Source organism: Marmota monax, unplaced genomic scaffold (assembly GCF_021218885.2).
Source record: "Marmota monax isolate L192 unplaced genomic scaffold, Marmota_monax_Labrador192_F-V1.1 WCK01_AAM20220418_F8-fsc00296, whole genome shotgun sequence".
In the NCBI taxonomy this organism is placed as follows: Eukaryota; Metazoa; Chordata; class Mammalia; order Rodentia; family Sciuridae; genus Marmota; species Marmota monax.
The window spans coordinates 698,745-722,232 of NW_026694723.1; the positions used below are offsets into that span (position 1 = coordinate 698,745).

Consider the following 23,488-nt stretch of genomic DNA (forward strand, 5'->3'; position numbering starts at 1 on the left):
TGGGCTGGTGCAGGTGCAGGACAGGGGCTGGGATGCTGGGCGTGTGGCCAGGAGGTGGTGTTGGGGATGGAGGAGAACGAGCTCCAGGTCAACTTCCTGCCGGCCACCTCCCTTGCCCTGTCCAGGCACATCATCTCCCCACCCAGGAGCCTTCTGAAAAGACCTGACCCCACTGTACTCTGGGCACCTGCTAGAGACTCAGCCAAGGGATAAAATGGGGAGGCCCAGTGTGGCCTCAGTACTGGACCAAGTGGCCCAGAGGGGCACCTAACCCCCAATCTCTCTCTCTCATCCCAGGACACCCAGAGGTCAGTGGTCCCACAGGGATGGGAGGGTGTTTACCTTCGCACAAAGCAGGGCACTGGGTCCTGGGGCATCAGGCTGCTGAGCCACGTGCTGCAGACGCCGTGGTGCAGTGGACCCTGGCCACCTGCAATGACAGAACAGACCTGACCAACGTTCCCCCTCCAGCCCGCAGGCGACCCTGTCAGCTGCTCCTCCCACACTGACGCACCCCCTTGGGCTGGCCTGCCCACTCAGACGCTCTAAGGGCTGAATGAGGGGCTGTGTGTCTCTGGTTCTGGGGTCCACCCTCTACACATCCAGAGCTGGGAAAGGATGCCAAGGACTTGGCAGGCAAGGTGCCCCTTTTACCTCTCAGAAACCGAGTCTCAGAGAGGGAAAGTGGCTTGACAGGTTGCTCAGGTGGTGGATGGCTCTGGGTCCCTGATTTTTACTCGATTGCTTCTTCCAAGAGTTTCTCCAGGGACGACTCCCCCCCAGTCCCCAATCAGCTTGGAGATGGCCACTGCTGGGTGTGTCCTCATGAGGGTAGCCCTTGCAGGTATAGCCTGGGTGGGGGATGCCTCCCGCTCACCCCGTCTGATCTGATGTCACTCTCTTTCCTTGTAGTCCCTCCTGGCCTTCAGGCCCTAGGACTAAGACCTGGTCCATGGGGAGCTCTCTGGTGGACTGACACAGCCTCTGTGAGCTCTTAGAAGCTGTGTGACTATTCTTCACAGAGGATGGGGGGCTCCCAGTGTGGCCGGATCCCAGCTTGCCACCACAGATAATGCTGAATGACAGGGGCCAGGGAAGGGGACCAAGTGTGTCCAGGGAAAGAGCCAAGACCACACAAGGGATTGGCCTCTCCATGAGCTCCATCATGGTCCTCTACACGTTCCTTCTTGGCTACTTAATTATTTCCATGCCTGTCTCTTCTTTGTCTCTCTAGATACTCCATGAGCACAGGAGCTATGCCTGCTGCGTTTCCACACCCATCATAGTGCCCAGCAGAGAAGTGTGACATAAGCCATCCCTGAATGAATGGAATGAATGAGTGACCAACCAAGTCAGAACCACCCTGTGCTCAGGATGACTCCCGGGGGACTAAGAATCACTGGGCTCCCCTTGAGTGTTGGATGGTCTCCCCATGTGATCTCATTAACTTGTCTCAAAGTGATGAAGAACCAGGATTCAGCAATTAAACAAACCGGGTTTGAATCTCAGCTGTCCACTTACAACTTGTGTGACTTGGAACAATGGCTCAGCTTCTCTGTGGAATGCACAGAACCTATCTCACCTGGCTACTGACCCTAGTGATTCAAAGCAGTGAGCTTAGCAAGCCTGCTCTGTGGTGATCTCTTCCGCACACCTAGAGTATGATTGACAACTCTGGGAGGGGGCGGGGTTACCATTCTGTTTAACTAATGAGACCAAAACTCCCAGATGTTGAAAAGCTGCCCCAGAAGCAGGAGAGCTGCGCCCTTCACCTTGGGTGCGGTAAGTGACCACGGCCACGGTGAGGTGGACCTCTGTGGGTGTGTGGTCCCGGGAGGAGCTGATGGAGTAGTAGCGCGGTTTCAGAAGAGGGAGCTGGGAGAGCAGGAAGGCAGCCGGTACCCGCAGCGATGGGAACTCCTCCAGCACCTCCAGGAACGTGGGGCCGTTGGTGGACTTCCACTTGTTGTATTCTGAGGGCTGAGAGTCAAGGGCAGGGTGAGGACTCAGGGTGCCTGCCCCGCCCACTATTCACCCTTCAATCCCTCAGCGTGCGCTGTCCAGGGTGCTGAGACTCCCAACCTGCAGAGGAAGCGCTCCCGACCTGGAGTAGCATTTGTCTAACTGTGTGCCCAGAACTCTGCTGTGGGCAGCTCAACTCCATTGCGATCTAAATCGGGGCAAGGCTTTGGAACCAGTTAGATCTGGGTTTGAATCTTGGTCAGACACCCTTCCAAGCTATAGAACCATCCCCCTTAGTTAACCTTTGTGAAGCAAGGACAGTGTCACTGCCCACGAGGGGACATTGTGAGAATTAAATGAGATGGCATGTGTCAAGTCAGTACAGCACAGCTGGAAAGTACAGTAGTGGGAGGGTTGGGATAAAGATGATTAGCCACAATGAGGATGATGATAACGATGTCTGGTGACTCTTAGCAAAGACTTGGGCCCAGAAGCTACAGGTGAGTTAATGCATGCTCCCATTAAGATGCTAATTCCGCTCTCTGTCACTGCATCACTTATCCATTCGTCCACACCACCCCTTCTCTCATGCTTTTAAGTGACATGTTTTGAGAGGACAAGGACAAGCAAGACATAGTGGATCCTCTTTTTAGCTCATTCCCAAGGAAGTGCACTTTGGCTACATCCTGCTGGCACTGAGAAAAATTCAGTTTATTCCACACAACTGTGTCCTACAGCAAGGATGACAGACAATGTCCTGCTTCCCACTAGCCCTTGACAAGTCTCGCCTTGGGAATCTGGGGAGATCCTCTTGAAGGTTAAAGACCCACTCTGGGAACTTCCCCGGCCTCACCCACCAACCCTGACATTTACCTGGCACAGGGTCTCCAGCCTCTGTCTCTCAGACTCCTCTGTGGCCAGCCTGGCCAGTTTTTGGAGCTGCAGAGGGGTTGGGGGCGTGGTGATGTCCAGGAAGTAGGTGAGGGCCTGACTGAGCGAGCAGGGGGGCAGCCTCTTGTCCCTGATCCAGTAGCTGCCTGCAGAGGGAAGGAAGGCATCAGGAGAGGAAAATGCCCCACCTGAGTTTCCCGGAAGGAGATGGGACTCTGGGAAGACACACTTTATGCTCCAGCTGCAGGGGAGAAAAGAAGGTGGCACCCAGAGATAGGGCTGCCAGGAAAGGCCGACTCTCAGGGGACTAACAGTCCTTCAATACGCATCCAAAATGATATGATCCTATTCCTACAAACTAACCACGTCCTTCTCTGGCCTATACCTGTACATTAGCAAGATATCCACAGTGAACTACAGACTCCCACTGGCTAAATTCCACCGGAGTCTGATGTATAGTCCAGAGGCCTCTTGTTCATTTAGAGAAAAACTCATGACCACCATGCCCTTGGGTATTATACCAAGAGGTGCTGGCTGAGCAGGTGATTAGCCCAAAGTGAGATGGCAAGGGTGAAGGAGTCCCAAGGGGCAGTGTGCAGGGTAGTCACAGCATGGATCCTGGGGCCAGCAGACCTGGGTTCAAACTCTGGCTCCCTGTTTCCTGTCTGAATGACTGAACCATAGGGTTTTGGGTTCCTTCCCTGAGAAATGGATATGATGACAAAACCTATCTTACTGAGCTTCTACGAACATTGAATAAAATCAGGCATGTAAAACAGTTGATACAGTGCCCTGTACACAGGTACTCGATAAATGTTGGTAAAGATTATAATAATTATTATTATTATTTCATCTGGGCCAGAAGTCTGATGAACCACAGGGGCATCTCTGGCTACTCATCCCTTAGTTTCAGGCTCTCCCCATTTCTCCTGGGCAGGGAGAGACGAGGCCAAGCTTTACTTATCTGACCCCCACTTTCCTATCTTGGCCTCTGTGCTTAGAGGGTATGTTCTTTGGTGGTATCAGTAACCCCAAGGACACTAAGGCCAGGGAGCTATTCCTACAGGCCGGGGCTGGGGTAGCTGGCCTGGGGTAGGTAGGGGCCCAGCCCTGAGCTGGCTGGAGAGGGGCTCCCAGCCAAGGGCTCACCGCTGTCATCCAGGGCCTCCAGGCGCACAGTCTGCTGGGCTTCGGGGCTGTCCACTACTCGCTCCAAGATGCCTTGGACCAGGGCCAGCTGGTTGCTTGGGAAAACCCCGAGGTGTTCTCCAGGCAGGTAGCTCAGGTCTGTGCTGTCCTCGCAGGAGAGCTCCACCAGGAGGGTGGTGCGGCTGTGGAAGGAAGGACTTGGTGACTGCCAGGATTTCCTCCCGGCCACCTGGAAGGCGGGCCAGTTTCCCCAGGAAATGTGCCCTCCTGTCATTTTCCTGCCTGGTTCCTTGAGCCTGAGTTGGGGACCAGGCATAGCTTTGGGCGGGAAGACTCAGCATCCCACAATTTTCCCTTGGGAGAAGGCCACCCCGCCCTGCTTGGGCAGCCCGCCAAGCCCCTGAGGTCTAGCTGGAGGCTTTGCTGAAAGACAGCCTCCTGCGTGGAGATCTCTGGGTACTGGAAGAAATGCTTCCCTCTCCCCAGCGCAAAATCCTGTCCTTACTAGAAAAAAGTCCAGTATCCCTAATGAACTTTGGAGAGGACAGTACAGAGAAATAAAACCCACAGATGATCCCCAGTGCTCAGCTTCCTGGCTAGGACATTTCCTCCCTGCCAAAACTTCATGGCAGCTCTTAAGACCCCAATGACTTGTGTCCCTGGGTCTCTCCTTTCAATGAAAGAGTCTAGTGAGGAAGGAGAGAAAGCAAAGCAGGGGCTTTGTTCCCAAGCTGGACAACTGGCTGGTCAATTGAAACTGGCTGCAAAGACACACAGGTGGCCACAGGTTAGTAGACCAGTTGATCCTACTGGTGGTATTTTTTTTGGGGGGGTGGGGGTACTGGGGATTGAACCTAAGGGTACTTAACTACTGAGCCACATCCTGACCCTTTTATGTTTTATTTTGAGACAGGGTCTTGCTAAGTTGCTGAGGCTGGCTTTGAACTTGCAATCTTCCTGCCTCAGACTTCAGAGCTGCTGAGATTACAGGCATGCACCTCCATGCCCAGCTATGATGGCATCATACTTCTAGTGACAGCAGATGCTTCTATCCTTTCCCTTCAAGGACTGACTTGCTCCGGTCTTCCATTTATCAAAACAAAATTTTCTTGGAACATCATCCAAGAGCCCTGCACAATACCTCACCTGGATTTAGGACTCTGTAGATTCTGCTGAGATTTGAGCCTCATGGTGAACACCTTCTTGGCGTGCATGTGGCTGAGGGCTGTGGAGACACAGATAGGAAAAGGGGGTTCTAAAGCAATGGTGAGGGAAGTTCCATGTCTGAGTCAATTATTCTTGCCCACTGCCTGTTACGGGTTGGATATGAACAGTCCCTGTGTTGAAGACGTATCCCCAATGCAGCGGTACTCAGAGGTGGGGCTTTGGGGAAGGGATTGGATCTTGAGGGCTCTGGCCAGTGGATAAATAATTTGAAGTCATTGCTGGAAATTGTAGGAGGTGGGGACTGGTTGAAGGAAATAGATCACTAGGGGCATGCCCTTGGGGACTACATCTTGTCCCTGACCCCTTCCTCTTTCTCTCTGCTTTCTGGCTGCCATGAGCTGAGCAGCTTTCCTTCGCCATGGAGTCAGCCAACCGTGGACTGACACCTCTGAAACCACGAGCCAAAATAAATCCTTCCTCCTCTAAGTTGTTTTTGTCAGGTATGTGTTTGTCAGCTTTTGGTTGCTGTGACCAAAATATTGAAAAGAACCACTCAGAGGTTGGGCTCCTGGTTTCAGGTCTCAGTCCATGGCCAGCCGACTCCACTGCTCTGAGCCTGAGAGGAAGCAGAACATCATGGCGGGATGATGGAATGGAGGAAAGCTATTAAGTTCAGGGCCGCCAAGAAACAGAGGGAAAGAGGAAGGAAAGGATCAGGGACATATATAGTCCCCAAGGCCACACCTCTGGGGACCTACTTCCTCCAATCACACCTCACCTGCCTGTAGTTACCACCCAGTAGTTCATTCAAATTATTAATCCATCAAGTGGATTAATCCACAGATGGGATTACAGCCCCCACAATCTAGTTTTTTCACCTCTGAACACTGCCTAACAAATGAATGGGTAGGGGTAACCTTCCAGATCCAAACTGTAACTGACAAAAAGCTGACTAATAGACAGTGGGAGCTATTGGGATTTTTTTTCCTTCTGTTTTCCCCCCGTTTCTGAATATAAAGACCCCTCATCTGACAGATGGTGGATGTGCTGCTGCTAACTATTGGGAAATTTAATTTAGAACCCAATATGCATGATGTCCCAGGGCAACTCCCTGGCTTGGGATCCACAGGAGGGCCGAACTGAGGTTGGGGATGTTCTGAACATGCAGAAGCCTGCAGGATCTCTGTTCTTAGGGAGCAGGCACAACACCCCGAGGGAGCAGAGCTTGACCACAGCCTGGAGTCATCTCACCCTGTCACCATTAGTAAAGCTGGGCTCAGCTCCTAACCTGGCCAAGCTACCACTTGCTTCACCTCCTTGAACTTCAATTATTCTGTCCCTTTCTCACAGGTTGAGTGTCAGGGTCTCTTAGATCAACCGTTCATGGTATCAGCAACAAAACACCAGCACAGTCAGCCCACCCCTGAATCGGGCCCACCCTCCCTCCCAGAGCATCTTCTTCAACAGGTCTCTTTGCAGCCTGGGATCTGGTTGGGTACCAGGCTCTTGAATTCACTGAGGCAGATGCCTGGCAGCCCCAGCTGCTGTCTCTATTCAGAGGGACCTGGTGGTCTCCTTGGTTGCGGGCTCAAAGCCCAGACACCCAACCCAGGCAGGAGGCTAAACAGGCCTCATGTGGTGCAGAGAGGCAGGTACCTTTGTTGAGGTCCAAGGGCTGTGAGTCCTGCACAAGCCTGTGGTGGCGAGGCTCCCAGGTCATGCTGCCCGTGTAGAGCTTGGGGATCTGAATGTGGTGCTTACCTCGAATGTCAAACGTGTCGCAGGCAGCCTGGAAGGCAGTGCAGACTGGTGTCAATCATCATCCTCCTCATCACCAGTGGGGCTATCAGATTGTAGGCCCTCACCATGGACCCAGCACCAAGCTGAGTGCTTCATAGAATTTCTAAGCACATGAATCTATAGGGTCACTATAGGGACTCAAAGAGGTGCCCAGGCTTTGCACAGTAGTTACCACTAATATTATAAATATTAATACTGACATCATCTTGCCAACATGGTGAGGGAGGTTTGAATACTTTATGTGAATCACATGAAGGAGGCCTGGGCTTTGAAACTAAGTGCCCCCAGCTCAAGCCACGGCTCCTGAGCACCTTTGCTGAGCAAAACTCTTCCCTTCAGTGATAAGTCCCCTACACCCACAGGCAGCCTCCATAATAAAGGTCTACAGAGATACTGAGCCAGATCCAAAGAGCTCAACTATGTGCCCTCTGTCCCCAGCTCTCTGTGGCTGGGAGTCCCAAACAAGATGTGGTTGTTAAGAGGTGACCTAGAAGGCCAGGGTTGTGGCTCAGTGGTAAAGTGCATGCCTAGCACATGTGAGGTACTGGGTTCAATCCTCAGTACCATATTTTTAAAAAATAAATAAATAAAATAAAGGTATTATGTCCATCTACAACTAAAAAATGGTTTAAAAAATAAGAACTCTTCTGGGAGGAGGGAGGATCACAGCCTTGATCTGAGTCCCCTGGCCCACACCTGGGACCTATCCACAGGGTGGGGCAGAAGTCGCACCACCCAGGATGGCTGGTACACATGTCCTGGGTGTGAAGACACCCCATCATGGGGCAGCTCTGGCTGGGTACTGACCTTGAAGGTGTGCACGGCCCAGGTACGGAATGCATCCTCCTGTCCGCTGAGCTCGTCACCTTCCCCCATTGGGGTGAGCTGAGAGGCTCCCAGGTGGGACAACTTTTGGTCGATGTCATGAGCAAATGCACAGAACTGTGGGTACATGCTGGAGCCAAGACCGAACACGGCATACCTGCCCCAGGAGGACACACACAGAGACTCAGGTCACATGCAAGCAGCACCCCTTGCCAAAGCAGCACCCTCTTTAGCCTCTGGCCCTCACCACCAACTCCCACGACCAATGCACGCTTAGCTAGCAGACCTAGGAGAGGAAGTGGTTTCCCCAGCTGGTTCCACAACACACTCAAAGGATAAACTTCAGATTAGGGCTGTCCCTGTGCTGGACAATTCCAGGAAGACCCACTTATGCACATCCAGTTTCATCCCCAGATCCCAGACTCTGGACCCAGAGGTTGGGCTCAGCCAAAAAAGGAGTGGGGAAGAGCCTGACCTGAAGGTGTTGGTGAGCTCCTTCAGCATGAAGAGGGATTTCTTCAGAGTCTACAAAGGGAGACAACCACAGAGTTTGCAGGCCAGGATTCACACAAGCACAACTTTTTCTTTTTCTCCTGGTGGCCCATTTAAAAACTAGCCATATCTAGCTGGGCTGGGCACACCTGTAATCCCAGCAACTCCAGAGGCTGAGGCTGGAGGAGCACAAATTCAAAACCAGCCTCAGCAACTCAGCAAGGCCCTAAGCAACTTATGGAGACTGTGTCTCAAAATAAAACATAAAAGGGATGGTGTTGTGTCTTAGCAGTGGAGCGCTCACCTAACACACGTGAGGCACTGGGATAGATCCTCAGCACCACATATAAATAAATAAAATAAAGGTATTGAATCTACCTGCAACTAAATATATATATAAACACAAAAATGGGCTGGGGATGTGGCTAGTGGTTAAGTGGCTCTGGGTTCAATCCCTGGTACCCAACAAAACAAGACAAAAATCTGGCCACATCTAGCAGAAGGATCCAGGTCCACAGTGCAGTTTGGTTTAGATGTAGGACCACCTGACCAGGGCTCGGTGGACAAGTTCAGCTTATCTTGGAGACCAGTCAACCGTAGCAGCTCACGTGGGCACTGCCCCTCAGTGGAGGATCCAGAACAACCCGACCCCAATGCATCCAGCTCCAGAAAAGCAGGGCCTGCCCTATAGTGGGGCATCCACAGAGGGTCTCCTAAAGGACATGAGCCTTCCTGCTTCTTTGGAACCAGGTAGGAGCAAAAACAATTGGCCACATATTCTCTAAAATAACCCTGATTTCCCAGGAACCCAAAACAATTTTAGGTGCTGTGTGATCCAGCATAAATAGTGTCAAATCATGGAAATTATTCCCTTTTGTGTATTTTATTTTTTAGTTATTCTCTTCTCAATTTATTTTTCATCCTTCTGTGCACCAGGAGTCTCTAGTTGGGGCCATAGAGCTGTAACCTCTTGAATACTTGCCTATTGCTCTTAAAAAAAAAAAAAGAGAGAGAGAGAGAGCAGACCTGGGTTGGTCAATAGCATTAACTAAAAATCAATAACTTTGGATTTCACTGAATTTACTTTTTGCTGGCTTTCCCTTTGTGAGAGTGATACAAGTTTCCTTTAAACATGAGTTTTTCAGTTAGAAAATGTGTAGGTCAATTCACAGAGATTTATTAAGTGTGTCAAAGGAAAGGTGGCCCATGAAGGACCCTGGGTGACTTGGGGTTTCACTCCCAACCACCCTCTTTTGTGGGGGGGGGGGTGGTTTCCAGGGATTGAACTCAGGGGCACTAGCCCACTGAGCCACATCCCCAGCCCTACTTTGAATTTTAGTTAGAGACAGAGTCTCACTGAGTTGCTTAGCGCCTCGCTTTTGCTGAGGCTGGCTTTAAACTCATGATCCTTCTGCCTCAGCCTCCCAAGGCGCTGGGATTGTAGGTGTGCACCACCACGCCCAGCCCAACCACCCTCTTTGTGGTATGCCGATCCCTTTGGACCTTTCTTTGATTCTCCTAGGCTCTACTCACCCCTCGGTGATCAGGACCTTGGGCCACCCACCTGTCCGTTGCCAGGGGCATCTCCATTCCCAAACGTGCTGGTCACTACCAGCAGTAGCCGCTCCTGCTCCATGTCACTCAGGCTGTACTCGTCCATGCAGAGGACCTGCACGGCACCCAGGAGGACATTAGCCTTCAGCTCCCAGGCTGGGCCCTCCACACTTTCCCCAGACCCCTGTCCAACTGATCTGGTACCTTGGGGTTGAAGGCACAGCTGAACAAGGTCCCCAAGTCCTGGGCCAGTGCTTCTGATTTTCCTGTCTCAGTTGCAAAGAGGATCGTGACTCTGACTCGGGATGACATGATCTTGCGAATCAGCATAGAGGCAAAGAGCACAGCTCTGTGGGGACAGACAGACAGATGCTGTGTACTGAGTCCTCTTCCAGAAGTAAGTGAGGGTTAGGATGGGAAGGGGACAGTGTTCCAAGTGGACAGGTGGAGGGAGAAGCAACCTTCATTTCTCACCAGCCGTCCACCCTGACTAGTGGCCCTTATCTCCCCTCACCCTCTACTCGGCCCCTTTGGGGAAGGGAGGAGAGAAAAGCTGGGACACAAGCATCCAGTGACCATCAGAATTACTGCCCAGATCTCTGGGAGCCAAACTGCACAAAGCACACTCTGTCTATGTGTGCCCTGCTCTTCAAGGCCTGGGGGCAAAAGCTGACTAGAAGGAAGGGACAATGCAGAGACTGATGATGATGGCCGCTCCCACTCACTTCCCCAAGACTTTGAATCGGATTTCTCTTCTCCTGGGTCTATGCTTCTCGTCCTGCCAGACGTGGGTCTTCCAGGGCTCCACCTGCAAGAGAAGGGAGATATGAGTGTAGGCCAGGGTCCTGCTCGGTTCATAACTTATAGTCTGAACCAGGATGCCTTCTAGAGGATGAGGAGGAGCTTAATGGGCCTAAGTAGTCCTGGGCAGACCAGGGTACACAGCTGCCTGACTTTGAAAGTGAGGCAGTTCATCCCCAAATTGAATATTTGTGTGTGGTGCTGGGGATTGAACCCAGGGCCTTGTGCATGAAAAGCAGGCACTCTACCAACTGAGCTATATCCCCAGCACTCAAATCCTTTTTGATAAAATGTGTACTCATTTCCATAGCTAGCAGTTACTGACTGCATTCTGGCCTGGGCACCGGGCCACACTCTTAAAGAGGCCAGTTCATATGACCCTCAAGCACATCCTCCTCTCATGGGAAAATCAGGGCTCAGAAAGGCAGGCACATAGGTAGAAAATGGCAGAACCAGCAGTCTCAGTCTGACCTCCCCATGATGCTAGGTGACAGTTTTCCAGACTCCCCAAAGAAGTAGGTATATCAAATAGACACCAGGGAGGCTTACACCAGACATGGTGACAGAACACAGAAAGCACAATGAAAAGAATTTCCTTTATCTCTGTAGACATGGACAGGAGATGCTCTGTGTCCTAGATTGGGACTTGAGAAGCATTAAAAACATGTCCCTGGGGCTGAGAATGTGGCTCAGTGGTAGAGTGTTTGCCTAGCATGCCTGAGGCCCTGGGTTCAATCCACAGCACCACAAAAAAACAAAACAAAACAAAAAAAACCCACAAAGAAATAAAAAATTAAATATCAAGTCTTTTAAAAAAAATAATAAGTCCCTGCCCCTCACCCATGGCACACACACAGTCTCCACACCCGCGTTCCAAGAGGAAGAGGACAGGAGGCCCCTCCTTCACCTGATAGTAGTAGAATGGGGACAGGATATAGTTCAACATTTCCTGGTGAAACACAGGGGTGATGCTCCCAGAAATTGGAGGGACCAGCCAAATCCAGTCTGCAGGGCAGCCCCCGCGGGCCCGGTACTCATTCTGCATGTGCTTCATGAAGGACTCCGCGGCCGAGTGATGGTCCATGATGGTCACGTTCCGCTTCTAAATCAGGAACAGGAGGGAAGTTGAGATAAGGGGTGAGGAGAGTGGAGAGCGGCCAGTGGCAACAGGGACAATTCCCAGGGAGCGCGGGAAAGCCTTGGACGCCACTCCTCCTGGCCTTTCTGCTCACCTGCTGGAAATAAATGACCACATGGGAGCTCTTCCCAAGCCTCTGAAGGGGCCTCGATGTCTTCTAAGCACTGTCGGCCCACAGATGACATGGTGGCCCCCCCGATCCTGGGGAGGAAGCATCCAGCTTCTCATGCCCACAGGTCTCCCCACCCTCCCGGCAAATGTCTCGTAGAGGACTCAAACAGAAGCCCTTATTTGCAGATAAAGAAATACCGCCCCTTCCATCTATACCCTCTCAGCCAAAAAGGAACAAGACATCTCAGTGGAGAGACCTGAAGCACGGGAGAAGGATTACAGGGAAGACGAACCATCCATGTCCTAAAATTAGAGGCCACAGGATCTGAGACAACCTGGAATGATCCATTAAGAGTAGCACCACCCCAACGTCTAGGGCAAACCATTCGGTCAAGAGACAGGTGTTTAACATCATGGTCCAAACTCTGACCTTTCACAGATGGGTGACCTTGATCTACTAGTTTCTTAATCTTGAACTTTCTTAAGCTTCAGTTTCCTCATCTGTAAGCTGGAGTTGACAGTTCTACATCATGAGGTTGTTGAAAGGGTGCAATAAGTTAGAAACAAAGCATCAAAGTTCTCAGTAGATGTTAGCTACTATTATTATTTCCATCTGCCAGGTACCGCGTAAGGCCCTGGCATAATAGGAGGAATGACAGTCCCTTTCTTTGTAGTAGGCTGTGGTCTAACTAGGGGAAGCAGAAGGAAGTCTGGGAGCTATGATGGAGAGGAACCAAGGCTGCTTGGGGAGAACAGAGGCTTAGGAGAGTCGAAAGGGGCCTTAGAAACAGCTTCTGGAAGAGGCCAAGTCTTAAGAGATGGGTACAAGGTGTCCCGGGATGCAGGGGTCGGGGGGGCATTCCTGGGAAGAAGATGCTATAAGTCAAGGATGGGAAGGAAAAGAACAGCCAGCTGATGCAGGCCCTGTACGTCCAGCCACATCTGTTAAAATTTCATATATAGGTGCTTTCCCCCTTACTATGGGCTTAAATCTTCATAAACCCAGCAGAGTTTGAAAGTCAAATATGCATTCAATACCCCCGACCTCCTGAACATTGTGGCATCTCCACAGAGCACATAACAGAGGGTCAGGTGGTGAGCCCGATGCTGACGTGGCTGACTGGGAGCAGAGGGTACCACAGGAGTATCCTGTTCCCCATCACCATCCCAGGAAAGATCAAACTTCAGAATTCCAAGTTCAGTTTCTGAATCCACATCACTTTCACCCCTCTGTAAAGTTAAACAATTCCTAAGTCGAACCATCCTAAGTTGGGGACTGTCTGTATACATACATGGCGACTCCTCAGTGCCAGGCCAGTGGTCGTTACAGGAGCCAATGATCATAGCCATGATTACAATAATAAATAACAACAGTAAAACAAACGTGCTGAGGGTCCCCTGTGGGCCAGGTAGTGCAGCTAAACATGTTGCAAGAACTGTTATTTAATTCTTAAAATAATCTAGGGAGGGAGGTCCTGCTATGATCCCCATCTTTCAGGGAAGGAAATTAGGCCACATCTTTGGAAGGTTATTCTGAAGGACAGTGACAAGGAAGTTCTGGAGACTGTCAAGCCCTGGAGGGGCGTGGTCAGCCGTGGTCAGGAGACGGCAGAGGCTCTGCAGATTTTCTGGGACATATCCGCATCCTGCCAGCGGCAGGGCTGATGCTGGGAGTCCCCTGAAGCCAGGATGTGTGGTCCAAGGCCAGCCCTTCCTGATCGAGGCCAGCTCCAGGGGCTCTCTTCCTGTTCCTCTCAGCTCAGAACCCCCGACTCCATCACGCACAGTCTGGATCTGCCTGTGGAGTGACCCAGCTCTGGGGAACCGTGTGTGATGCATATATTTTTTTTTTTACTACTTATGTTCGTGGCCCAGCCTAGCACTGGTACATGGAAAATGCTCCATAAAATTTTGCCAGTGGTTTAGACTCTAGAGCATCTGTCAGCTTGGTAGAGATGGCTCCAGCTTCACACATCCTGGGCCTGAAGCCTAGGAACAATGTGAACAGGGGCAGCAGATGGACTGGTCTGGCCCTGCGTGGGAACCAGCCTGCTGTGTGTGAGCAGAAATGGACATTGAAACCCCTGCTCTTATGCATGGGAGTCACATTCATTCATTCACCCAGTATAAATATTTTTAGCATTTGCCTTGTGTTCAACATTCTGACTAGAGGTGCAGCAGTGAGCACAAGGGACAAGGTCCTGTCCTGTGGCTCCCCAGGAGCTTAGATTCTAGTGAAAGAAACAAAACAATGAAGAAAGACAGAAGTAGACATCCAATAGAGTGCCACAGACTATGAATAAAAACGAGGCAGAATTAAAGGAGTAACAGAGAGAGACAAGACAGAGGTAGGTGAGGACGTTGGTTCACGTGGAGGACTTGGGGAGGGCTTCTTTAAGGAGGTGACAGCTGAGAACTTCTAGAAGGGAAGGAACTGGCCAAGGCATGATTGGTGGGAAGAAAGTTTTACACAGAGTGAAAGTGAAAGGCATAGGCCCTGAGGGGGAAATTCTCTTGTTGAGTTTGAAAACCTGGCAAGAATTTCAGCATCACTGAGGAGTAGTGGGAGATAAAAGCCAGACCCGAAGGACTACTGGAATGACTGCAGGAGGAGGAAGTAAAATGAGTTCATTGAATAGTTTTGCTGTAAAGATAAGCAAAAAAAAATGTAGCTGGAGGGAACCTGAGGTTACCTCCATTTGTTTCCTGCAGATGGGACCTAGGATAGCCTGCCTGCACACCGATTGGAATGTTCCAGCAGAGAAGGAGACACTGATGATGCAAACAGAGGGGAGGGGGATTTGGGGGAGTAAAGGCCTTGAGCAATTGAAAACGCACAGGGATCAGTGCGCACGCGCAGGGACTGACCAGTCTTCAGAGGCAAGGAGTTGCCTGGTGCTAGACCGAGAGAGCGAGCAAGAGGGCACAGCGAGCGGCCTGCTATGTGCCAGGGCCTAGCAAGTGCCTGGCACATGTTGATGTTCAATATTTGTTTGATGCAGGCACAAATGAACCATGCTGCCAGGGGGAACATCCAGCACCGAGCCAGGTCATCTTGTCACCAAAGCATCGGTAGACCCACGTCACCTGACGTACCTGGAAGCTATGGAGCACAGCAACGTTGATCTCCGTGACAGCCCGGTCTTTCCAGAGGGAGGCCAGCATGTGCGTCTCTAGGCCCATCCTTCTCCCCACTTCCTACAGGGCAGAGCAGCAGGGGTGAGGCCTCCCAGGGACCCACCCACAGGCCCACACAGACCTCCAGTTAGGTGGCCCTCGTTACCTCCAGGATGTTGTAGCGCTGCACATCACAGAAGTCCCGGACTCCGATCTCAGTGCCCATGTACCAGCCATTGAAGGGGCACGCGGGGAACTCAAGGCCACCCACCTCCAGCAGCATGTTGGACACAGCCGGCAAGGCATACCACTTCAGGTCCAGCTCACGGAACCACTCGAACCTGGCCGGAGGCAGAGTCAGTTGCAGTTGGGGACTGCTCCGACTCCCCCCACCCCCACCCCCGCAAAAAAAAAAAAAAAAAAAAAGCTTCAAGCTTCAGAGTCAACCAGGAAAACTCCTTTCCAGGTCTCTGAGTCACTCCACCAGGAAAGTGAACTGGGAACACCAGATGTCATGCATTAAACTATGCACTCATTCACTGATTCCTTCCCCCCAGGCCCTGTGCTAAATGCTAACAATCCAGTAAAACATTGCAGTTAGGAGCTCCAGAGAGAGAAAACAGAACCTCAAATTTGGCCTCCCTACACAAGCAGTGGGACCCGAGGAAGCCTTTAGCCTCTCTGAGCCTCAGTATTCTCATTCATCAACCCAGCATCAAACTCATGGGACTATTATGAAGACAAGACCATCCATTTATATATCCAATTATTCCATAAGTACTTATAACTGAGCAACTACTATGTGTCAGCTCCCTTTCGGGTTCTGGGGATGTTCTGGTGAATAAGAAAAGTGAGATCCCCAATCTCCATTCGCTTACAGTGATGTCTAGAATTTAAAACTACAGAGAGGTAAACAAATACATAAGAAAACAAAAACAAGATGATGTGTTCGTCTGAGGGTGACGGTGCCTACTCTAGATTGGGGGGTCAGGAGAGTCTTCTGGGTGGGGGGGGAGTGACACCATGGACAATACCTTTCAATAAGAAGAAAAAAAAAAAGGTCTTGCAAAATTCTGAGGAAAGGGCAGGTCAGATTGGAGGAACAAGAAGCGCAAGGCCCTGAGGCAGGATGGAGTTCAGTGTATTCAAGGGACAAGAAGAAGAGCTCAGGGGCTGGGGATATGGCTCAAGTAGTAGGGCGCTTGCCTGGCATGCCTGAGGCACTGGGTTCGATCCTCAGCACCACATAAAAATCAAATAAAGATATTGTGTCCACCTAAAAGCTAAGAAATAAATATTTAAAAAAGAAGAAGAGCTCAGCCTAATGCCGGCTACATAGTTTTAATATGTGGGGTTACTTTTGCTATTTTTAGAAGGGCCAAGAGTAGGTGCTGAGCCCACTGAGCTCTCAGAGTCCCCGTAGCCCTATCCTTGCCCCACAGTCGCAGACAGACAAGCTGGGAGGAGGGAAAAGGAGACCTGGGCTGCCCAGACTGAGTATCTCCAAGGGTTTTTGTCCTGAGGTTGAGGCTCTCCCGGCTCCTCGGGGCCCATTCATCTAAGCCTCGGATTCTCTTGTCCATCAACACATCTTCCTAAGTCTGAGGCCAGAGAATATAATGCAGAATTGTTGCAGAAGGCACAGAATGACGCCTGGGTGTCACCTGCTGCTGCTGGGCTCTGGGGGAGGCATGGGAGGGGTCTGATGGTCGGAGTCCATGAGGAAGGAGAGGGACGTGCCTGTGGATTCGCTCATCCAGCACCCTCAGCCACTTACTTGGGATGTTCCATGGGCACCTCAAGCACAAGTTCAGGTGGGATTTCAAAGAACTCAGGGTCACGGCCATCAGCCTGCAGGACAAGGGGCAGCACATCGAAGCGGCCATAACGAGGCTTCCAGCCCAAGTCGATGCACAGCTGGGGGACAAGACAGGTCCAGTGAGCCTGTGGGCCAGCGCCTCGACTTCCCCAGGCCCCACTTGCCACCCACCACTGAAGACCCCGGGGTAGAGACTCGGCGGGTACCTGGGTGAACTCCAAGTTGGCAGGGTCCCCTCTGATGGTGCCGTCAGGCATCTGGTAGCCCGCATACCGGATTAACTGAGAATTCCAGACTCGGAAGTCGTGCTTCCCATCGCTCCGCTGGGGGAACACAGTGATGGTCGACCTTCCCCAGGACAGGAGTGGCACTGTTTACCATCTGGCCCTGGTGGGGACTCCCAGCCATCCCCCCTGGCCCACCCCACCCCCCACTCTTCCTGCTCTGCAGTCTGTGCAGCTGAGCTGACTGCCTCCCACCTCCCACCAGCCCCTTCCTTCTTCTAGACCAGCACAGGGACCACTAGGGACCTCCACAGCCGTCTCTCTCCCTGCCCGGTATTTCTTCCCCTGAAGTTGAGTCAGCCGGATGCCTGTCTAGTGCAGGTCGTGGTTCACAGTGAGGGTCTCAGACATCTCTGCATGCGGGTTCCCTGCCTCTTCTTCCCCAACGCCCCCATGCTGGTCTAGTCCTGCTACATGGTCTTAATATGTGGGATCTAGTGATGAGTCCCCATTAGGTGGCCCCTGAGTGTTTTGCTGGACCCCAAAATGAGTGAATGACAGAATGAGATGTTAGTCCTATCGGGTGGAGGTAGGGGGACACAGTGACAAGCAATGACTCTCCTACCTCTAAGAAACCACACCAGAGTCATATGCTAGAAAACCAAAGTCTCAGCCCCTCTAGGAAGTGGAGAGCTGTAACACTGAACCGTGAAGTTACTTCTTAAAGCTGGAACTTCCACAAGGTTCCAAGCCCAAAGGAAACCCAGGAAAATGGGCTCCTGGTAGAGGCTAAGCCGTGGAGGCTGGGCTTGCCATTAGAGGTCCCTGAAGACAGGACCAGATCTTTCTCCTTTTCTCTGTCCCTGGTTTCTCCTGGAGCCCGTGAGGCCTCCTCCTAGACCCATCTGCATGTTTTGGCTAAACTGCGGAGGCAGAGTAGGCCCCACGGCCACCCTGGACAGGCACCCCCACCTGATGTTGCCATTGTTGGTGGCATAACGGATGTGTCTGCAGAGGTGTTCAAACATCTCCTGGGCGGTGGAACAGCTCCGGGCGTCAAAGACCTGCACACAGCCCACCAGAGTCAAGGATTCTCATGCCTTGACTTGAGGCATGTCAAGAAATGCGTAGGGCTGGGGATGTAGCTCAGTGACAGAACATGTGACAGCGTATGTCCTGGGCTCAATCTCCAGCACCAAACAACAAACAAGGAAAAATAGTTCAACGACTATGCGGACAGAGGCTTCTGGGCCGACTGAAGCCCTGGGGGACAGCAGGTGGCCTGCATGCCCCCATTCCCACAAGACAGAGGGGCCCATGCTCCTCTGAGTGAACGGCTGCCCCTTTCTTCTGTTCCCCTGGGGCAACCCCACTCAGGAGACTCCAGCAAAACGCACATCCCAAGAAAACCCAAATTTATAGCTCTATAAGTCAGGAACACCCAGCCCCAGCCTGCTCCCCTTGCATCTTGAGCCTATTTGACTTGGCTGGGGTTGGCTTTCCTCGTTTTTCTCATCGATTTCTCCTTCCAGAGGATCCAAACCACAAAACGATCCTCCAGCGAAATGTGGCCCAGGAGCCTAGGATAAATAAAGTGGTCTCTCGGAGCCAAGAATTCAAACATTTGAGGTAAACAACCTCTCTTGCAGCACCAAGGCCTTGGCAATAACAAAAACAAGGTCGTGGTGTGGTTTTACAACGGCATTTCAATCTCCTGAGCTTAATGCATCAGAGAAGGTCAGCTAGAGATCCTGAAGTTTAAATGGGATTCTGGGGGCTGGGGGTGTGGCTCAGTGGTAGAGCACTCGCCTAGCACATGTGAGGCACTGGGTTTGATTCTCAGCACAACATATAAATAATTAATTAAAGATTAAAGATCCTTTGACAACTAAAAAAATATATATTAAAAAAAAAAGGATTCTGGATTTCTAGTGGGGGGAGGCTTTGAACCCCCTCTCGGGCTGGGAACATGGGGCTTTGGCTTGTCCGTGGAGACCTGGGCACAGCTCCACTGGGCTGCTCCAGAGCCATCTGCTCAGGGCTCAGGGCCAGCCCACCTCCAGCTCCTCTCCCCGGCCCAGGGGGAGGAGGCTCACCTGCAGGTTGGACCACTGGATCCTCCCGATGCAGCGGGGGGCGTTGCGCCAGGCCAGCTTGGTGGCAAAGATGAGCTCATCTCCAGTCAGCTGGTAGGTTCCTGTTGTTTCGATCTCCTTTGTCACGGCTTCCACCCTGGCCAGATGTTCCTCTATTTTTGCCCTGGGGGACAGGAAGATATCAGGAAGACCAACAATGAGATGACCTTACATGGGGATTAATTCAATCCACAGAAGCAGGAACTGCAATCGGACACCAAAAGGGCAAGCTGTCCCTCACAGGAGACTGACCCCCTCTGAGGTCTGCTCCTGGGGCCTGTACTGAGTGCTCAGCCATGGCCATCGTGAAGTGCTTAATCATTTGGAATAATGAGTCTACATTTTCATTTTTACACCAGATCCTGCAAATTGTGAAGTCTGTCCTGCGTCAGTGAGAACCCTTATTATTTCCAGGTACTTTTTCTTTTCTTTTTTTTTTTTTTTGATATATTTTTATATTTGTTCTAATTAGCTATACATGACAGTAGAATGCATTTTGACACATCATACAAAAATGGAGTCTAACTTCTCATTCGTCTAACTGTACATGATACAGAGTTACACAGGTCACGTAATCATATATTCACCTAGGGTAATAATGTCTGATTTATTCTACTACCCTTCCTACCCCTGTGCCCCCCCCTTCCCTTCATTCCCCTCTGTCTAGTTCAAATTACCCCCCTTATTGTGAATTAGCATCCATATATCAGAGAAAACATTCAGCTTTTGGTTCTTCAGGATTGGCTTATTTTGCTTAGCATAATGTTCTCTAATTCCATCCATTTACTGGCAAATGCCATAATTTCATTCTTCTTTAAGGCTGAGTAATATTCCATTGTATATATATTCTAGGTACCTTTTCTTTAATGATTCATCTTAGCAAGGGGTCTGATCCTTCTCAGACATTTACAAATGTTGGAGGTACAGAGTCCCATTAAGTCACAACATGTCCTGACTATTTTAGTCAGGGGAGCACCTGTTTCCCTTGTCCTGGCTAAGAGGAGGTAGGCCAGACCCTCCTTCAGCAGCTCCTGTGCACCAAGTACTCACTATGAGCCAGGCACTGTGCAAAGCAATTCACAGATAGGGTCTCATTGCATCTGTGAATTTTAAGTCTTTTTGAGTTGTGTGTAGTAATATATGCTTATAATCCCAGCAGGAAGATCACAAGCTTGAGGCCAGCCTCACAACTTAGCAAGATCCTATCTCAAAATAAAAAATAAGAAAGGTCTGGGGATGTGGATCAGTGGCAAAGCACCCGTGGGTTCGATCTCCAGCACCCGTGCACTTGACTTAGAAGGAATTTCATGTTTACTTCATAGTCAAGGGTCTCAAGGCTATAGCAGTTAAATATCAGGCCCAGGAATATAAGTGTGGTCAAGAGAAAATCAGGACACAGACTCTAGGGGCAACAGCAAGCTCTAAGACATTCTTCACAAGCCCAGCCAGGCCCAGATACAACCCTGGAGGTTAGGACTCAGCCTGCAGGGCCTCAGGGAAGAGGTGCACCCAGCAATTTCTAAATGCACTTCAAAAATATCCCAAAGGAAAAGACTCGTCAGAAAGACTTAAACCCCCACCACCACACTCACACCTCACCGTAACCTTGAGATTTCCAATCAGCACCATCAAAGGTTTTCAAAATGGCAACAAACAAAATTATTTAAATTATTCTGTTCTACTCAGAACAAAAATGGCCTTTCAGTTGTGCCTATCTCAGCAACCCTTGATTAGAGAAAGAAGCTCAGAGTCAAAACACAGGGTGATACTTATCCTCAAGGACATCCCTGTCATAAGGAACTCCTGGGGGCTGTGGGGTGGAGTGGTGCTCCCCCCTCTCCAAACAAAGCTTCTAGAAACATCCTCCACTCTGCGCTTTACCACAAAGACAGTAGTGACTGCTGTAACCCCAAAGCCTCCAAAGTGTAGAACGGTGTCAGCATGTGAATACTTAAGAAAGATCATTTTTAAAGTCTGTGCCTGGTTCCCTTCGAGCTTTATGTCTGACCGTTTTGACACAGTCGTGTTTCTGAGGCACAAACAATGCAAGGATGCCTCTTAACTCTGAAAAAGGGGAGCAGCCTTCCTCAGCAGCAAAAAGATTTGAATATAACATTCAGCACGTCATGATCCCCCAATATACTACCATCCTCCATATACAGAAGATGACCAAACCTGCTGGGCTGCTAGCGATTGTGGGGGATGGGCTGTCATTCATGATTCACACCCCTCAGGACCTCCCGGGTGTGACAAGTGGAACTTCCCTGTGTGAGAAGCCAATGAGTTTGAGCAGAGCCCAACCGCAGCACCCTGGCCTCTGGGCTTCCTAACAACCATCCAACTACCTTTCAAAGGCCAGCCACCCTCGCAGTTCCAGAAGAGCATCAGGAACCTGAAGGGTGGAAGGGCTAGGTGGTAGGGCATGCAGGCTAATAGCCAAGGCTCAGGGTACCAGCTGCCGAGGCTCCAGACACAAGCTGCCGAGCCTCCCAGCCCCGGGATTTCAGAATGGGTACATTCAAGCAATTACATCTCAATTGGCTTTGGTTTCCTTGTCTGTAGAATAGGGATAGTAATAGTGCCAATCTCATGGAGTCACGGTGTTAAAAAAAAAAAAATGTGACTTACATAGGGGCCTGCACATGCTTAATGTCAAATAAATCAAAAAGAACTGTGGCCCAATGAAATTCATTAGGGAAAATCCCTGACCCCCAAAAGGCTCCCTACATAACAACTGAGCTGAAAGACCAAAGACGGTGAACCCTATAATCGGAACACACTTCTATGGAAGCTCCAGGTGCACAGCATGCAAATGAGACAGCACCCTGATAGGACTCAACCTGGGCTGCACGTCAGGATCATTGGGAGATTTTGGAGAACATAGATACCCACCCCTTCCTCATCTCCCAAGACTTTGTCACCTTTGGTCCAGGGGACCCAGGCATCTGTGTTCCGAAAGCTCCCCAGGTGACTCTACAATGCAGTCAGGGCTTGGCGACCACTGTCCTGGAAGATGGGGACCTCCTTGTCTCTCCCAGCTTGGACCTTCTAGGGTTGTGGTTAAGGGCTGTGATATTTCTAGGAACCACTCTTTCCACCATGGGTCTCAAGCACCCTTCTGTGGCTCACTTCATGTGGCCAAGTGTCACATGAGTCTGCCACACAAAACCACACAGTCCTCCCAACTAGAAAACAGCAAACCCAATGCCTATTCCACATTCTGTCCTACAATCTCTTCATTATTATTATTATTATTATTTAATTCTGGGGATTTAACCCGTGAGCACTTAACCACTGAGCCGCATCCCTAGCCCTTTATTTATTTATTTATTTTTAATTTTGAAACAATAAGTTGCTCAGGGGTCCACTAAGTTGCTTTGAACTCATGATCCTCCTGCCTCAGCCTCCTGAGTGGCTGGGATTACAAGCTCTTCATGCATTTTTATGTTTAAGTTGTAAAGGAGTTTAAATCACATAGTCATCTATTTTATTTGGGCAACACAGGGTTCTAAGAGTATAATAACAGCTCATACTTGGGTTGTTCTTACAATGGACCAGGTACTGATCTTAGTACTTTATATATATGTTAACTCATTTAGTCTATATAAACTCCTGCAAGGCAGATCTTTTTTTTTTTTTTTTTGGTACCAAGGATTAAACTCAGAGGCACTCGACCACTGAGACAAATCCCAGCCCTATTTTATATGTTATTTAGACATAGGGTTTCACTGAGTTGTTTAGTGCAACTTTGGCTGAGTCTGGCTTTGAGCTCATGATCCTCCTGCCTCAGCCTCCTGAGCTGCTGGGATTACAGGCATGTGCCACTGCACCTGGCAGCAGGTACTTATTATTCTCACTATTTTCAGGCAGAAAAATTGAGGCACAAATAAACGAAGTAACATACCCAGGGTCAGGCCACTTAGGAGGTGCACAACTAGGATTTGAACCTAAGTCTGCCACCAGAATCCTGACTATATATTGCATAACCATTATGCTAGATATTAGTATAATCATATAGCTATCTATATGATTCTCTGAATGTTTACAATTGTACATGTTAACAATAAAATCTGCACTTGACAATTTAAAACATCTTTGCATTCCAGTGCCTGACACTGGGCTGGTACTTGATAGTGCATTTGTCAAATGAATGACTGACTATAGAAATCAAGGACTCCTAGCACTCCTTGCAGAAATCTCATTGGGTAGGAAGAAGAAAAGAACCCCAGGAATGTGGAGCCCCACCAGGTTCAGTGCAGAGAGCACCCGCCTGCCCTGGCCAAGTGAGATGGCCGTGTTTTGT

General features: G+C 50.3%; 1 protein-coding gene across 2 annotated transcripts in view; it reads right to left on the reverse strand.

Moving 5' to 3' along the window:
• The window catches only part of Nos2 (nitric oxide synthase 2), a 37,082-nt gene that overhangs the window by 4,975 nt on the left and 8,619 nt on the right, over positions 1-23,488 (reverse strand). For both annotated transcript variants that reach the window (XM_046424001.2, XM_046424000.2), the window contains exons 5-22: positions 19,147-19,309; positions 18,023-18,114; positions 17,033-17,174; positions 16,785-16,924; positions 15,174-15,348; positions 14,987-15,088; positions 11,549-11,743; positions 10,566-10,648; positions 10,045-10,189; positions 9,851-9,955; positions 8,270-8,319; positions 7,777-7,951; positions 6,826-6,958; positions 5,149-5,227; positions 4,003-4,184; positions 2,836-2,999; positions 1,773-1,980; positions 343-430 (exon numbers count right to left, since the gene is read on the reverse strand). In XM_046424001.2, the coding sequence (XP_046279957.1) occupies positions 343-430; positions 1,773-1,980; positions 2,836-2,999; positions 4,003-4,184; positions 5,149-5,227; positions 6,826-6,958; positions 7,777-7,951; positions 8,270-8,319; positions 9,851-9,955; positions 10,045-10,189; positions 10,566-10,648; positions 11,549-11,743; positions 14,987-15,088; positions 15,174-15,348; positions 16,785-16,924; positions 17,033-17,174; positions 18,023-18,114; positions 19,147-19,309 (2,421 nt within the window). The remainder of the gene's footprint in view (positions 1-342; positions 431-1,772; positions 1,981-2,835; positions 3,000-4,002; positions 4,185-5,148; positions 5,228-6,825; positions 6,959-7,776; positions 7,952-8,269; positions 8,320-9,850; positions 9,956-10,044; positions 10,190-10,565; positions 10,649-11,548; positions 11,744-14,986; positions 15,089-15,173; positions 15,349-16,784; positions 16,925-17,032; positions 17,175-18,022; positions 18,115-19,146; positions 19,310-23,488) is intronic.